The 18413-nt window shown below is 41.9% G+C and overlaps 1 protein-coding gene across 2 annotated transcripts; it reads right to left on the minus strand.

The window, feature by feature from the left end:
- Positions 1–465: 465 nt before the first annotated feature.
- On the minus strand, positions 466–8884 carry nrros (negative regulator of reactive oxygen species). 2 transcript variants are annotated; one of them, XM_084049252.1, is made up of 3 exons: positions 8505–8884; positions 5904–6012; positions 466–3623 (listed from the first exon to the last, which is right to left on the minus strand). In XM_084049252.1, exons 2-3 carry the CDS (start codon positions 5997–5999, stop codon positions 1665–1667), a joined length of 2055 nt encoding a protein of 684 aa, XP_083905378.1. In that variant the 5' UTR covers positions 6000–6012; positions 8505–8884; the 3' UTR covers positions 466–1664. The 2 variants fall into 2 exon arrangements, with proteins under 2 accessions (XP_083905378.1, XP_083905377.1); XM_084049251.1 differs by having other exon boundaries at positions 8500–8884.
- Positions 8885–18413: the final 9529 nt, after the last annotated feature.

The raw sequence follows: 18413 nt of genomic DNA on the forward strand, positions 1-18413 counted from the left end.
AGATATTTGACTTATGTGAAAGTTTGACTGCATCATTCTATCTCAACCTCACTGCTAATCAATACATCTGGACACAGCCTATGGTATACCTACTTACCGACATGCTCATAACTCTGGCCAGGCATAACAAATCACTGTGTAAAACCTTATTTACAATGGCAAGAATGCGATTGCACTGTAGCTGTGGCTCCAAGCTTCAGCGAGGCTCCTCTCCGGTTTATCTTTCTCTCTCTGTTCCAACCACCACCGCCAGAGCACCACCGTCACCAAAGCATCACCACAGCGGTATTATGGTTACCTTGGTTTAGGTCTGTGCACTCAGAGCAAGCCAGCAGGCATAGCTTCACGCAGGGATCCGTCAAGTCAGTGCAACCTCAGTGGGGAAATTCTTCCGCTATTAACGCCTGAATATTCCCATGGGGATCGATGAAGGTTTATCCTTTATCCCTCTTTCTCAAACTGGCATCCTCATGATTCCAACCTGTACAGTACTTTAGCAAGTGAAGTGACTATGCAGGCCTCTTATGTTCTCACAAAGCACATGATGTACAATGATGTTTGATAAGTTGATTTTGGCTTAACTTTTGGTGGCGCATCACTGATTCTAAAGGTGGGGTCTGGGGACCCCTAGGGGTCCTTGAGGGGATTCCAGGGGGTCCCCAGCTAAATTAGTTAATAAAGCGTCAAAATCAGTTTAACAACTTTAACCCTATATATACTGTAACCCTATATATATTGTGATCTACAAGCTCACAACGCACTGCGATGTGGCACGTTGTGAGCCTGTAGATCTGCTATTAAAAAATATATAATTTATATTATTTTTTTCATAATAAATGGGGGTCCTTGACATGGAAAAGTTTGAGCCACACAACCACTGTCGTAAGCAAGTGCAGAATGCCAGGTTTGTTTGGTAAGCTAGCCTTAATGAACCGCTCCATACCCATAGGTATTGACTCAGTGGGACTTCAAGTTGAGGATTGACAATGCGCCCATGTTGCAGCTGTTTCTCACCGGTGAGAAGGAAACCGCAAACCCCTCCTCTCTGAGATACAGAACTGGGCAGTTACTGCAAAACAGGAAATTTCAAGTTTCCTCTGCTGCTTATAGCAACTTGCATCACACAACTTCTGCATATATGTGTGTGCACACACCCAAACCATGGGGCCAACACGCACACGTGCACGCGCACATGCACGCACACTCCCACACATAATGTCCCACAAGACAATCGAAGAGTGGAGTCACATTTTCACATCAGAGCGTAAGGTTTGGTTAGAACCACACTTTGCATCACAATGCACAACAATACATAAACTGATCTACGTCAGATCAGTTTTATTATGATTATGACTTTGATAAGTATTATATTGTGTGTCATTTGTTAGTAATCCTGCTATCACTATCACTTTACTAGAGACTAAATTCATGGTTCTTGGTTAGTTTCGCATTTGGATATTGATAATTCAGCATCGATTGCACGCCTGTGTGAGTGCGTGCGTGCGTGCGTGCGTGTGTTCCCTTTGAGACTTTAACAGTGATTGAGGGCCGGAAAAAAACAATTATGGACTTAAGACAGCTTTACAATACATTTTCTTCTTTTTACTTGCAACTTAAAAATAATTTCTACATGGTATTCACAAAGCATCTTCTATTTGTATTTATTAGTATGGTGTGGGCTTAAAACATTTCTTTTTGATGGTTTTTCGTAGCAGTTTGGGCTTAAAGGTCAGACAGAAAATTACTGAAATGCCCAGAAAACACAAAAAAATGGGTACAACGAGTAGAAAGTACCAGATAATTGATTCACCCTCCTCATGCCCACATGAAAGTGGCGGTAAACGTTCCACTACCCTGTGTGTTCTTTTGAAGAGATCCTCACACAGAATATTTGAAATGTCAACCAAATTGATTGTCTCTGTCCTTTCAAATGTCTTGTTCCATTCCATCTGACAACAGTTGAACAGGTTACCAGTAAGGAAAACCATCGTAAGTTTTGGAGCTAATATGTTAGCATGACCTGAGGGAATAGTGGAGAGTTTGTTATCCCTCAAGTCCAGCACTTGAAGGTCAGTATTTAACAGGGAGGGAGGGAAATGAGTAAGAGAGTTATTAGAAAGATTTAAATACTTCAACCTATGGAATGGGGAGAAGTCAAACAGTTGTGTGTCTGTATTTCCTAAGCCAAGATGCTGTAAAGTCCTACTGAGAATTTGTATTGACTGAGATTTGATGTCGAGTCCAGTGTTGTCGGACAGATCCAAGTGAGTTAACGACATCCCTGTGAACGCAGACGACGACAGCCTCTCCAAGCCGCATCCTTTAAGGTACAGCTGTCTTAAGGAGCTGACGTCTTTCCAGACAACACAATCTGAGGTATTACTTCCACTATCTTCGTCTGGACAAACACCAAGTTCAGGGTTGTAGCTGAGATCCACTGATCGAAGGCTTGGTAGAGATGAAAACACTCTGGAGGGTAACAACCTTAGATCGTTCAGGCTAAGGTTCAGGTATGTCAGATTCCCGAGCACTCCGATTGCACTTTGGTCGGCTACAATCTCTTGCAGCCTATTGTTGCTTACGTCCAACTCATACAAGCTGTCGGAAAACTCGCCCAAAGTCAGATGCAGGGCTTCCAAACAGTTAGAATACATCCGTAGTCTGGACAGTGCTGGCATTTTGCTGAGGAACCCTCCGGGGAAGTAGTCTATTTGGTTCACGCTCAGATCCAGAACGTCCAGAGAGGATATGTCACCGGTGAGGCCGTCGTCCCACAGGTCGGCCGTCACGTTGCTCACGTTGCCCCTCAGGTTGTAGTAATTGACGCTCGTGGTCCAGTTCGAGTAGGTGCCATTGTCCGCCAGGTGCTCGTAAAAGCGGATGCTATTGTGGGACAAGTGGAGGTTTCGCAGGCGACTCCGGCTGGGCAGGAAAGGGAAGAAGATGAGCTTGTTGTCAGTCAGGTCCAGCGTCTCTAAGCGGAACGTGTCCGCCAGGTCCTGCCTGGCGATGAACCACTCGATGGAGTTGTGGCTGGCGTTCAGGACCACCAGCTGTGTCATGTCAAAGTCCATCAGGCACGGCAGGTAGTTGTAGGCCAGGTTGAGCCGCTGTAGCCGAGGCACGCTGTCAAAGGCGTGGTCGATCTCAAACAGCATGTTCCCCTGCAGGTCCAGTTCTTTGAGCTGGTGGAGGCCCTGGAACGAGCTCTCGTCCAGCCTCAGCAGGACATTTCTGGAGAGGTTGAGGTACTCCAAGGACGTCAGGTTCTGGAGGAGAACCGACGCCATGTTGTCGTCGAGCTCATTCTGAGAGAGATCCAGAACCCTGAGCCGCGGCAGTCTCAGCAGGGTATCGCCGGTCTCCTGGTATCCAACGTGAAGACTGTTCTCGGCTAGATTAAGACACTCTATTTGTGTAGAACCATGAAAGGCACCTGATTCTAACGTCTCCAAGTGATTGCCAGCCAAGCTCAGGGTTTCTAAAGAGTGGTAGTGGATGAGAGAATGTTCTGGTAACGTCTTGATAGAGTTATGGTTTAGCTGTAGATCCTCTATGTTGACTGGAAGGTCCGAGGGTACAGAGGACAGCATGCCATGATTGCAAAGAGCAGTTCTTTGGATCTGCAATTAAAATAGACAACATAGTTTCAATGTATGTATGCATACAGTATGTGTGTGCGTGCGCCTTGCGTGTATGTGAGACATACCCTTATCTTATTAGAAGTTTGTTTGTTTGCAGCTCAGCTTTGATTTTATCTTAGCAACTGTGGTTAAAACTGTGCTCCCTCGCCACAAACTAATGCATCCAGTTCTGCTGAAAAAAAGTGTTTCAGCTGAATCTGTCTTGAGAGATTATGCATGCAATGGCCTGTTCAATTGGATTATTGATTTTGCAATGGTCGAAGAAAGAAAGTTTTCACCAATCAACTTTATGATTGAAGAAACTGTTCTGTCCCAACAACAGAACTGATCAAACATAAAATAATGCAGTATTCTTTGATCAACTTACAAGAACTGGTCTTCAATTAGCAGATAAAACTAGAAATACCACATCGCGGTTGTATGCCTCCAACCACCAGTTCAGATGCCATTTACATCCGTGGCTGTAAAGACGGCGACTTGGAAGAAATTGAATGAACGTGTTTTGTGAGGTCAGTGACCTTGACCTTTGAACTTCTAATCAGTTCATCCTTGAGTCCAAGTGGCCACTTGTGCCAGATGGACGGACATCTGTCCCTCCCTCCCTCACTTCCAACATCGTGAACGCAATATCTCAGCAACGACGGATGGACAGACAACCCTGAAACAAGGCTGTCACTGGTGGAGGCATACTGTAGCTATTAAGACATGTGTAATCACTCACTGGGCTGTAGTTCCTTCACTTTTTATAACCACAATAGAACTTTTCAATTAAATTATTGTTGCATTTTAATGCATTTTATGGTGCAGATTAACTTGAAAAGTCTAGCTGAACATAGTCCGTAGTGAAAAGATTGATTTACGAATAAAATTCAAACGTCCATGACTTAGAAACTGCGCAATGATGTTTAGTAAACATTGAATCATATCACTTATTCAAATAAATTCAGTAACATATTAATGATTTTGGATAAATAAAGCCATTAAAAGGAAAATGGCCTGTTTATGTACAATATGGCAGAAACTGTGAAAATGTAAGGGATAATTGACGGCCAACCGGTCATTGTTGAGAAATACAACCCGACAGAGTGATTAGGCCGTCAATTGGCCGTCAATTGGCCGTCACTGGCCGTCAATTATCCCACTTATTACACGGCTACTTAATAAATAAATGTATAAATTGACCCAAAAGTAACAACAAAACAAAGTATTTCCTTGCTTACGGTAATGAAAGTATTCCATAAGTGTTGCACTGAGCGGACACGGTCGGCTCGGAAAACTAGGAAGTGTTGATCAAATAGAATACATTTTCGGTTACTGCATCGTCTATTTCTCGCTTCAAATGTTTTCAAAAACACTCTTGAGAGCAATGTTTAGCTGTACATGACATTGTGTGTTTGTTTACATGGCTGTCATGTTGGATACAGCTCAAAATCAAGCAGCGCAAAGGTGCTTGATTAGACAGCTGTCTGTTATTGAGCTCGGTCATTATTCAGAAATAACACACAGCTGAACACACACCAATCAGAATCAAGCATTGAACCAAGCCGTGTAACAAACTATAATATGTATTGATGCCACCATCAATCATGCTATAATGCTGTTTTTTTTTTTACAGAAACAAGACAAGATGTACATGTACATGAGAAGAATGTAATATGATTCTGTTGTTGTAAATATCAATCAAGTGATAATAAAACCTTAAACAAATTCTCTGTTCCTACCAAAGAAAATAAAAGAGTAATTATCATAAAGATTACTCAAATATACTTAAAACGGTTTAACATCAGATGTGACTTGGATATCGGAGATCTACGGAGATCGTACAGGCCTAGGATCAAACTGTGCCAGTGCCTTCTCTCTGTTCCTCTCCTTCACTGTCCCCCTTTCTGCTTTTTGAAACATAAACAACTGGAATAATTACAAAAAAAATACAATAGGGAATGGAATATTAACTCTTCCATGTATAAGAAATGTATCTGTGTGGCTACAATGTGCCTCTGGCAGTGTATACACAAAATTTTCTTCTGACTAGTCCGGGTCGTCGGAATTATGGGTACCCCGACTAGTCCAGCGGTTTGTGAGATTAGCTCCGAAACAAACACATAGACATATCCATCTGTCTCTGTGTTAGTTTCCTAGACGGCTAACCTCCTGCAGCAGAACCACGCTGTAAAATTACAACATTCTTATTGACACTATCACAGCATCTGGGAGAAAAGAAGAAGAGCTGTCTAACTTGGTGGATTAAAGAGACCTCACCAGCTGGCAGAGGTTGTGCTGTGGTAGACCGGAGGCGGGCATCAGGATGCTGCACACGGGTAAGAGGCATATCAGGGTGAGCCCGTGGACTGGCATCTTAACATCCTCGCTGTCCAAAAGGGAAAGGAAATAGAGAGGCTGTTAAAGCAGAATTGACAACAGCTATTTGTCCCCGAGTAGGAGGACACGGAAAATGTATCTTTTTACTTGAGTGCATTTCGGGGATTCAGTGTTTAATCCATTCAAGCACCACTGACAACATTTATTAATAGCGTCAGTGCCAATACAAATGAATGGCCATCATTAATATGAACTGTCATTCTAACCAGAAGTTTAATGGCTAAACTACATGACACAGTGATGTATCGAACTTCTACTGCCACAACAGTACTTTAGTTAACGTAACAGTTACATTTTAATTCAAACTATAAAGATAATTAACAGACTGAATTTGCACTAAGATTTACATTTAAATAAGCTGCTACTAATGAAGGAAAAAAAGGCAATAAAGTAAGGGTCTGATTCCACAGCGCATTAATTACCTTAATCCTAATCATAACATAATTGTTCACCACGTCAACCAAGCTATCAGTGGTCAGTGCACATGTAACAAATGTGACATTTAATTAAACTTTTGACTAATATTTCCCCATGGGGGACAAATACATTATCTACTTTCAACTTTGTGTTGTGTGGACATTAATGAAAACTAGTCATTATCTTAAGGCCTAGTGACTCAAGTTGTCATATTTTTGTCATGTTTTTTTTTAAACGGCCGGCCTGGTTGGCCTGGAATGGAGAGGCCTTTCTGGAATTGTCCCACATTTCCCAGTGGCCAGCACGTCCCTGGCGTACTCTAAACGTTTTGGAGGGTCACATTCAGATGGATATCACTACTAAAAGCACAGCCAATAGTGACACAAAATATCAAACAGGATCAGATATTTGACTAGGTGTTTTTTGAATTATGAAACTAGACTTTTCAGTCATCTAAGGCCCAAGGGCCATTGTTTAAAGCCGGGCATAGCCATAACAAAGACTAGAGCTGGTGGCAGTGGAACCCGGGCCAGACACGTGGCGGGTGGGGCCCAGTTGGCCCCGGGATTCTCAGGCTGAACCCCTTGGTTTTGCTATTGTCATGGACTTAACATGTTTCTTATAAAACCCCTTCCACTTCCATCATGGTGTCAATTCTGAACATTCATCATTATCATCATTCTTCTTCTGATTATTATCATAGGCTACCCTTCACTTTCATTATAGGCCCTATACGTTGATAGGTCAAAAATGAAATCTTATGTGTAAAAGGCCAGTTTTTCTACAAAGCCAGTGTCACAAAGTAATTTTGAATAGGCCTACTGATGACATCAATTGATGCAAGCACACCAGGCATGGAAGTCCAGTGGGGATGAGGGAATGTAAAACAATTTATATAATAATAACAATAATAATAATAAAAAATGTGCCCTACAACCTCTCTAATAAATTAAGAGAGGAGATAGGCTGCTAAATATTATTTGCCATTATGATAACAAAGGTAGTCTATTGGTTTTCTGTAGGCTAATGCCCATGTGGAATCTATATTTTAATAGGCCTATGCCTAATAGTCTTCATTCTGTACCTCTTATGGCCCTATAACTCCCGGTAGGATAGACTAACACCAATTCAATCATTAATGTGTAATTACAGCTAATGTGTTATTTAACATGTCTGATTAAGTGCTTTTTCTGAGACTTAATAGGCCTATGTACTTCAAAGTAGCCTACATCATCAAAGTACCCCTATTCAGAATTATTCCTATTTATAGTAGCCTAGGTAAAGCCCAAAAGCCTTTAGGCTATTTTTTTTTTACTATTTTATATTTACAGTATATCAAATACATATATGGAAGACAGCACTACATAAGCCTACGCAACATTTTCCGTTTCTATAACATTTAAACAGTTGATCAATGTGCATTTGCCATAGGCCATTGGTAAGTGGGGTCCGGGGACCCCCAGGGGTCCTTGGAGGGGTTCCAGGGGGTCCCCAAACCCCAGCAAAAGTAGTTAATATAGCGTTACAATTATTTTAACCACCATAACCATTTATATGTTGGCTATTCAAAAATAGCAGATCTACAAGCTCGCATGCTGCAAGCTTGTACAGCTATTTTTTAACATTTCTGAAAAATGTTGAAAATGTTTGAAAAATGTTGTCCCAACAAAAACAATCAAAACTAGCAGATCTACAAGCTCACAGTGAGTCCCTTCGCGCCGCACTGCAAGCTTGTACATCTGCTCTTTTTGAACATTTTTGAAAAATGTTGAATCATTTTTAAACACAAATCTTCTCATCTGGGGGTCCGCGGCCAAAAAAGAATCAACCTAGGCTCCTCAACCAGAACAAACATAGACAGACAAGAGTTATCTGAGTTCAAGTTCAAGAGCGAAACCATCATGATGCAAATCGCAAGTCATCTTCTATAGGCTAAAGGCTACTTACTATTAAAGTGCAGCTTACTTTTTTTCACCAGGCTGACTACACACAAGCCTGCTAATAAATGCACATAGCCTACCGTAACACACCTGCACATGCACCGTGCACAGCATCCTACCTTACTCAGGTGGTTTGGTGTGGTTATCCCAAGCCACTGGCGGTCGATGGCCAGACCATATCGCTGGTTGCAGCAGAGCTGTCAGGATAACGGAGTCTCTCTCTCTCTCTCTCTCTCTCTCTCTCTCTCTCTCTCTCTCTCTCTCTCTCTCTCTCTCTCTCTCTCGCTCTCTCGCTCTCGCTTATTCTAGTGGCGGAAGCAGGCAGTCAAGTAGATAACGGAAAGCAAGTCACATGGACGCACTCGTCAATTCTAAAAAGCATAAGCCTACTCTAGCGTGAGCATAAACCGGTAGATGATGAAAGTTGAAACTCTCCAACTCCTCGATCGGGCTGTTCATCTCAAAGCCCCGGACATTCGGTCCTAGTGTGAAGGATGGGTGTGTGTGTGTAGTGTTAGTGTGTGACGGTCAGGATTGCATGCTGTGCAAGAAGCGCTCTCTCAATACCACAAAAGCCAACGAGAACACACCCCCGGGTTTGGCTTCTGGGTTTTGATGAGCCGACTTACTAGAGAGGAAACCACTTATAACGATCACACCCTTCCTGCGTTACTGCTTCACTCTCTGCCTACCAATATTATCACTCTAGGCTACCTAGTGATTCTCAACCGTTCCAATTTCAATTATCCTCACCATTATGCAGCTCTAGGCCACTGATATCCCGATCTATCTATGGGTGCCCCAATCTATGACACTTTTTTTAATTGTCTGATATGATGTGGTCTGTCACTTGGTCTAGAATGTATTTATAATACTTAGTTCTAACTATTAAGGGGTAAGTAGCCTACTTCAGTTATAGGGATCAAGTGTTTTGCTCAGGGACATGGCGAGGGGAACCTTCTCATTGCCAGATGCCAAATGATCAAAATAGCCATTAAATAAAGGGATAGTTCACCCAAATAATGACTTATTTTCTATCAATTACACACCCCATGAAGCCTTGAATTCATGGAGATTTTTTTGTTTTTGTGGCATTCCTAAGCCAATAATTTGATGACCGGTGGAAAGATGCTAATGTTTCCGGTAGGAGACTCAAAGTTGACACTTTGAGTCTCCTACCGGAGCCGCCACCTTTCATCAAATTATTGGCTTAGGAATGCGACAACAACTAAAAAATCTCCATGAATTCAAGTCTCCATGGGGTGTGTAATCGATAGAAAATAAGTCATTTTGGGGGTGAACTATCCCTTTAAGTTATCTAGTTGTATTTAGGCTACTTGTAACAATGGTGAGGATTAACTATAAATAATTTTGCTTAGGACCCCCGCCCCAAGGACCTCTAGGGGTTGAGTTGAGAATCGCTGCACAAACACACACACACACACGCACGCACGCACGCACGCACGCACGCACGCGCACACACACACACACACACACACACAGACATACACACACACACACAAATATATCAGGTGGCAGAGGACCGCAATGGAAACCAAGCCCCTAAGGCTTTTTGTGTTATTCTTTTAGCAATCATTGTAAAATCGTACCTCTGTTGCAAACTGTTAATAAAGTATTCCATTAAAAAAATACACAAATATCTTTGCCTAAAATAGCCGATGGCGTAGAGGGAGGCTAAAGGACTCTGGTCAACAGAGTATATTGGTAAAATCTCACTTGTGATAACATGAGAGCACATTGTGATGGATTATGTGCCTGTGTTGTGTATATATTTCTCACATCACAAATAAACATCCCATCCATCACCGCTCACCCCCCCTCTATCTGTGCTTCTCTCTCTTTCTCTGCCTCTCTCTGCATGCCTCCCTCTCTCTCTCTCTCTCTCTCTCTCTCTCTCTCCCCGTTGCTCATCCAGTGACTTGAATGAATAAGTCTTGTGTTCTCACAACTGTATTCTTCCAGACAGCTCTTTTCCCCCACATTATTATCACTTTAATGTTATTAATTACTACAGTTATGAATTACTTCCACTCATAAACGCACACAGACAGAGACAATGTTCATTGAAAATACTTAACTAAGTCAAGGACTTTTGGCAACACCAGCAACAATGCTCAAGATATTTGCATTTAAACACATGATAATAATATATATGGCCATGCATACACACATTCACACTGCTAAACCTCAAATGGTGTAAATAGCATTTTGTTCTTCCATGGCGCGTGGCACCTCCCATGTACACATGAAAATAAGGAATTAAAACCAGGAAGTGATGGTGCCGTGACTGAGAGGAGTGACCTCTTGAAGCTTCCTTCCTGTTTTAACACACGCTCTCAACCTCTGGTACTGTTGACACGCAGTACCAGAGTCCCTGTGTGACTTCTGGTACTGTTGACACGTGGTACCAGAGTCCCTGTGTGACTTCTGGTACTGTTGACACGTGGTACCAGAGTCCCTGTGTGACTTCTGGTACTGTTGACACGTGGTACCAGAGTCCCTGTGTGACTTCTGGTACTGTTAACACGTGATACCAGAGTCCCTGTGTGACTTCTGGTACTGTTGACACACGGCAGAGTCCCTGTGTGACTTCTGGTACTGTTGACACGTGGTACCAGAGTCCCTGTGTGACTTCTGGTACTGTTGACACGTGGTACCAGAGTCCCTGTGTGACTTCTGGTACTGTTGACACACGGCAGAGTCCCTGTGTGACTTCTGGTACTGTTGACACACGGTACCAGAGTCCCTGTGTGACTTCTGGTACTGTTGACACACGGTACCAGAGTCCCTGTGTGACTTCTGGTACTGTTGACACACGGTACCAGAGTCCCTGTGTGACTTCTGGTACTGTTGACATGCAGTACTAGAGACGCTGGAGTCCCCGTGTTCGGGTGAGGGAACCCAGGCGGGGAGGGTGATATTTGTCACAGCATGTACTCTTATACGGGCTGGGACGGCACCTGTCAGCAGGGAGTGTAGGGTGGGAGGAGTAGGACGGAGGTGCTACGTCCTCCCGATGGGGGCTCCTCACTGCCAGGTGTGCCAGTAGGTTACAACAGCAGTGACAACAGACATAAAAGTGTGTGGGGAGGAATTAATTGGCATAATGAATAAATTGTGGAAAAGAAATGTGGACACATCGATGCATAATTGCAAATACTGATGTAATAAAAGAAGGTATATTAATGGCCAATACATCAAATCAGTGGCCTTGTGGTTAGCGTGTTCAAAGGGTACCCAATGCCTCCCTGCTTGGCACTCAAGGGTTAGATTCGGGGTAAGTTCCTGAGACCCATGCCCAAGGGGTGCACTTGTACATCAAGCTGCCTGAAGCGACAGAAAGAGGAGCTAATCTCCTGACCTATGGGCCACGCACGGGAACATTTGACTACTTATTACTTACTAACTAGTTTATATTGCATTGTATAAGGGACACCTTGGTATAAGCTCATTCCATATAGCTGAAACACCCCCAATAATTGAATTGGGGGTGAAATAATTGAAAAGGATGCACCACATACGTACAAGCAGATTAGCCTTGAAATGGAGGAAGGCATCACTGATTAAATGGACAGATGCACAGTACACCAGGATCTGTTTGTATATTCGGAACGTTAGGTGGATCTTTGTTTACATTGGAGAAAGTAATTAATCTCAAAGTGCTGATGTATAGACCAAAACATTTGGCACTGGAGCAGTATTATCCATGGTATAATCCATATCATTTAATTCTGTTTTGTCTTGTTTTGTTTTGTTATACCAAGAAGATGATATATCAAGTTGATGATTTATAATCTATACTTTTGTCATGGAACGACGCGTTGTGAGCTTTTAGATAGGCTATTTTCACTGCATGACACTGCCATACGACAAAGTATAAAATAGGGTTAAAAAGTGGTTAAATCACATTTTTCAGCAATGACCTGCTTCACATTCATAATAATAACACATGCATGTGCACTTGCAAACAGTCCAAGACCACCGGATGTAATAAGAATAAGAATAAGAATAAGAATACATGAATTAAATGGAATATGTTTCACTTTCATACCTAAAGCATTAACTTTTTTTGAATTAATAAAATGTAATTTTCTCCAATCTGTATGGTAGAGTATCCTACTATAATTCTAGTAACCTCTGTTTGCCTGTCTGTAGTGGTGTCACTGTAGTGGTGTCACAACCCGGTTCTCCTCAGTGGCTGGACCAATTGCTCTGATTTTGCACACAGCCATTGACCATTACCATCTGAACTTAACTGTGAAGCCCGTTTTTCAATTTCATCAAATCTCAGCTTCTTATTAGCGTGTCAAACAATGTCGCCTCCCGGGTTGCCAGATCATGTGCGCATATCCCCTCACGGATGCGTTGACCGGGTATGGTCTAGTGTTAATAACTTATTCAATTGGGGTGGTTGTATTTTGTCTCCCTGCTCTTCTATTGAGACATTTAGATGGTGCCAAAGGTCATGTCTCACCTTGACACGGTGATCTGACACAAATTTTGACCTGATGGTCAAGATTCAATTTATCCCCTGAGCAAGCAGGCAGGCTATGGTAAAGCCTTTCAGCAACCGGGTTCAAATCTGGGGTAGAAGAGGAGAGTTACATACTGTGGTGCAGCTTTAACAAAATATATATGTTCCTTATTCTTACATGCATATACACACATAGAATATGTAGTAATTAATTATGAAGTTATTATGTTTTACTATTTCTAGCTTATCTGATGCATTATTATTATCATCATCATCATCATCATCATAATTTTGTCATTATTTTTCAGGACTAATGTGATGGATTCATTGGCAAGTACAGTATAGGATGTATTTTTTATATTTTAATTTGTTGTATGACAAACAGCAGAAACTAAAATAGAATATTGGATTTAAATGGGCTTCTTGATAGTGTACCAATCAGAACAGTAAAGGGGTATACAGTAAGAATAGACGTTTTTAGGTTTCCAAATCATCACAAGCATCTAGCATTGTAAAGTACAGGACTACATGTTTTACATACACATGACAAACATTGCCCCCTTGTGGACACAATATGCAGTAAGAGAGGTAGTGTTTGTATGTTTTCTTATAAGCTGTAAATCATTGGTTCTCAAAGTGTCCTTGGGGAGGTTCCAGGGGGTCCCCAGCAAAAGTAGCATCACAATAATTTTAATCACTTTATTTATCCATTTATATGTTGGCTGTTAAAAAATAGCAGAACTACAAGCTCACAGCGCGTCAATTCGTGCCACGCTGCAAGCTTGTACAATTATGACAAATATTGAAAATGTTTAGAAAAGTTTGAATAATTTTGATTAAAAAAAAAAAAACATACATCTTCTGTTCTGGGGGTCCCTGGCACAAAACGTTTTCAGATGGGGGTCCGCGGCCAAATACATATCAATTTGGGGGGTCCTTGACATGAAAAAGTTTGAGAACCAATGCCGTAAATATTATTAATCAGGTCTCATTCATTGCACATTGGGGTGTTTCAAAGATCATTATGTTGCACCTGGAAAGAATATCTTACTAATTTATGTTGGTTTACATTTCCTTGCAGAATCTAAAGCTGAGATTTAGCATAATATTACTGAGAGAACCGATCGACCATAGAATTTTATTACACAGGTTAGAACATTAGGTAGGCATCACAGGCACCACCCTCAAGTGGTTTCACTCATACTTATCTGATAGGAGTTTTCCCATATGGTTAGGTGACTTCACATCCAACAAGGCCACTCTTACATGCGGGGTCCCCCATGGTTCGATCTTGGGCCCTATCCTCTTTTTGTTATATTTTCTGCCCCTAGTACTATCATTGAGAAGCACAATGTATACTTTCACTGCTTTGTGGATGACGTCGAGATCTACCTGCCCTTAAACACAAATTCTAGTCAACCATTGCTGGAATGCCTAAAATACATTAAGGAATTAAATGAAAGAAAGACGGAAGTGATCTTTTTTGGCCCTGACTCGTCCGTCCCTCCCCTGGCACCCTAGGCCCGCTAAGCTCCAACATCCACCCTTGTGTTAAAAGCTTGGTGTCACCTTTGATGCTAACTTCAAATTTGATAAGCAGGTCTGCTCTGTGGTAAGATCCAGTTTCTACTGGCTCCTCACTGGTACAAAGAAGCGTGATCACATTACTCCTGTTCTGGCCTCTCTTCATTGGCTTCCGGTTAGCTGTATAATTGATTTTAAGCTTTTAATGTTTGCTTTTAAAGAGAGAAATGGGCTTGCCCCGCCTTTCCTCACAGACCTTATAGAGGACTACACTCCACCCAGACCTCTAATGTCAGCCGACCAGCTGCTACTGGCTGAGCTCACGACCAGGAAAGCGACCAGAGGTGATCGAGCCTTTGCTGCGGCTGCCCCGAGGCTCTGGAATAGCCTGCCACTTAAAATTAGAGCTTCCCAGTCCATAGATCATTATTGAAGACAAGATATTTATTTTCTCTGGCTTTTGAGCACAGCTAATCCAAGACCATAGATTCCACCTCACTGTTTTCTGCTGTGCATATTTACGTAACTTGTATTCAATTGCCACATGAATTTGTTGTATATCTTATTGTGTCATTGTTGTTTCTCCTGCTGTGTTGAGTTGAGTTGAGAGAAGAATGCTTTGCACAGGCACATTGATTTATTCATGTGTTGTCATCATTAGTCACTGTGAGGTCACTGTGAGTGTGCCGCAATTCTATCTGGCCTCCATTTTATGATGACATGCATGTTTTCATACAGGTGCGGATGGGTGGAAACCTCGTATTTCCAAAATGTTTCTTTTATATTATTATTTTAAAAGCATTTTTAAAATCGTGAAAATAGCAACGTGTTCTGAGCTTGTAGATCTGTTATTTTCACTACCTTGTGTGACACTCTTGGATGATGAAGTAGGGTTTTCAGCAGTTGTAGGGTTTTCAGCAGAATTTTTTTGCATAGTCCAATCGATGACTTGAGAGGATACAGCCTTGGTGTACACCTGATACGTTTTATCACTGGTGATGATTATCTCACCCTTCACTGTATTTTATATGATAAAGTGGGTTGGCCATCTCTCGCAGTACGTAGAGAGCAACATTGTATTTTTCTTCTGATGATATCATCACCCGCTTTCATCGTGAAACTCTCTGCCTTTCTAAGGTTAGGAGTGGACCCAAAGAGGATGTATTCCGTTTTACCCAGGTGTAATGAAAGCTTGTTGTCGGAGAGCCAGATGCAGATCTTGTTGAGTTCCGAGCTGAGAGTTTTCTCAACCTGCAGCCTGTCCCTGTCCGAGACTAGCAGGGCCGAGTCATCTGCGAACAGGAACATGTTGCAGTCGCAACCTGTTCCTTGCAGGTTGCAGTCGCAGGCTGAAGACATGTCAAAATAGGTGGTATTGCGAGTATAATACTGCATTCAAAATGGTCATAAAACGTCCATTGTCATAAAACGTCCCTATTATTGAGACAATCTTATGAGGGATTCCATAACACTGCAGGATCTTCGACAGGGTTTCGCGGTAGATGCTGTCGAACACCTTCTTGGAGCAAACAAGTTAGTCACAGGTTCTTATTAATACTTGGTTAAATATTTGTAAAACCCACAGCCTTAACCACTTGGGTTATTATAGTCACAACATTTTTTTAAAGTAAGAAAATAGCTGATCTACAAGCTCACAACATGAGCTTGTAGATCAGCTATTTTTGCAACCTTTACGTGACACTGTCTTATGACAATATATAAAATAGGACATTAGTTTATGATACAAGGTTTCTGCCCGATGGCGGCGATATGCGACGAATATCGACAAAACTTCATCCACTACCACACCACATCACACAATGTGTATCAAGATGATTTCTGGCCTTGCATATTATTTTGGACTGAGACTGTACAGTAGATACTTATGATGGGGCGGCCATAGCTGAGTGGTTAGTGAGCCTGCCTAGGGAGCCAGAGGCCCTGGTTGCCCCAGGTTCGATTCCAGGCCAGGCCAGCATATGTGTCGATGAAATGAAATTTGTCCCTGAGCAAGACTCTTAACCCCTAATTGCTCACAGGTTCTCATTGGAAACAAGACCGCAAGGACTTTCATGAACGACCTGTTAAAAGGAATTATCCTTATTACTTCTTCCTACACATGTTTGCTTGACTATGGTCAGAGTTCCGGGGACTATTGCACAGTTGATAGATTAAGCCAGGGTTCTCAAAGTTTTTGTGGCACTCCAGTGAGCAGGTCAGAATCTCACACACATGGACCTGTGAAACAGCTCATCTACAAGGTCACAACAGCCACATCGTGATGCGCTGAAAGCTTGTAGATTTGTCTTTTTTTCATGTGTGGAGAAAATAAGAAAAAATAAATAACATGTTCAGCTATAATGACATGCCAATAGGAACACCAGTTAAGAAATGTATAGAATTTAGAATTTGCCTCGGTATATGGAAATGTACTGATACAGTAAATAAAACAAAATAACAATTCAATTAATAAAGTGTTGTATACAAAATGTAGTCCCCCAGAGGTCTGCTCCTTTTTCCCTCTACACCAAAGATCTTCGCTGTTGTAGAGATGCTGTTTGGGATAGAAATCATTTACACTAGCTTTTGTGACTAAAGTCAGTCAACACTTTCAAAGACCCCATGATTCTGCATATGGACTGTTATCTATTCAAATCAAAACAATTGACTGCGCTTTTATCGTGTTTTTTTTATTTTTTTTACCTAAAGTAGACGCAAGGTTTAGTTTTATCCTGTTTTCAGCACCATGGACAGCAGTTTAAGTTGTAGTTGCAGCATGCCTAATGTTTTATAGCATTCAGACAAACCTCAACCATCTTTTTACTTTACAGTAACAGAATATCTACATTTTCCAAACCACTTGTCAGTTCTATCCTCTAATCCAAAATGATTATATTCCAGATCTGTGTATATGTTTTTCAGTACAGAACGAATCTTCTCCCTACAAGCTTCCGTACAAGAATATCTTCTGATCTTCACATGTTTTTTTTTTTTTAGGACTATCCAATTTACAGTCGGAAACCATGGGTCCATGCTTCTGGAACAACCTGCCGGAACACTTACACATCTCTCTTCTTTTAAAAAAATGGTCTAGGTATGGCATTTGTGGCATATACTGTATGGCTGTTTTTATTTGGCGCAGAACTTTCACCTCTTCCTTTTCTGTCCTTGTTGAGGGGGATCAGCTGGGGTTGCACAAGGTGTTAGCGCCACTGAATTATAGTGGACTCAACAAAGCTTTGCCATGAAGCGCTGCCAAGAGCAGTCTCATCTTGAAGTGATTGATCTGATTCCAGGCTTGATTGATCGCTGTACAGACCAGTGGCTCAGGTGGCAGTGACTCAGGTCCTTGAGTGTGTGTGTGTGTGTGTGTGTTAGCCTGGTTCCAGACGAATCTGCCTTTGCAAAATTGCATGCACTTTAGCCCTCGGCAGATTAGGTCTGGCCCCCTTCCATAGAGATTTCAATTCTCTCCCTCCGCAGTTGTGCGGAGCCAACCAGGGCCCAGTATCCAAATGTGGGCGGGCTTATCACCTTATTTGGAGCAATGACGTACAAGGAAGCACTGCTCTGATTGGTTTGTTCAAGGAAGCACTGCTCTGATTGGTTTAGGTCTAACCAATAGAGTCCGTTTGGATGTTTTTGTAACCGCCCCTTGGAAGAAAATCTACCGTTGATAGGGACCAGACTAATATCCACGCAGTGTGTCGTGTGATATTGTCTGGCTACGCGAGGCTATGTGTGTGTGTGAATCTAATTCACATTGTAAAGCACATTGGAGAAAGGCGCTATATAATTACACCATTTACAGTATATATGCGTATGTGTCTTTACTTTATTCTCTCTCCTTCAACATACATTTCTTCTTCTAGGTCTTGTGCTACCCATCCATCCCTCTCAAGCTTTCTGCAATTTGCTAACACTATACTTTCTTCTTTTCATAGTGTTTTTCATCTGAATAGGCTTTTGAACATTTGACATTTTCTAAAATGGGATGTTGAGTGGTTTACTCTC

Source organism: Gymnoscopelus microlampas (genome assembly GCF_963454915.1).
Source record: "Gymnoscopelus microlampas genome assembly, chromosome: 22".
In the NCBI taxonomy this organism is placed as follows: domain Eukaryota; kingdom Metazoa; phylum Chordata; class Actinopteri; order Myctophiformes; family Myctophidae; genus Gymnoscopelus; species Gymnoscopelus microlampas.

Coding starts and splice junctions, on each gene's coding strand:
- nrros (XM_084049252.1), bottom strand. CDS start 5,999: ATGCCAGTCCACGGGCTCACCCTGATATGCCTCTTACCCGTGTGCAGC. Junction 3,624..5,903: donor AGCACAACCTCTGCCAGCTG/GTGAGGTCTCTT, acceptor TTTTAATTGCAG/ATCCAAAGAACTGCTCTTTG.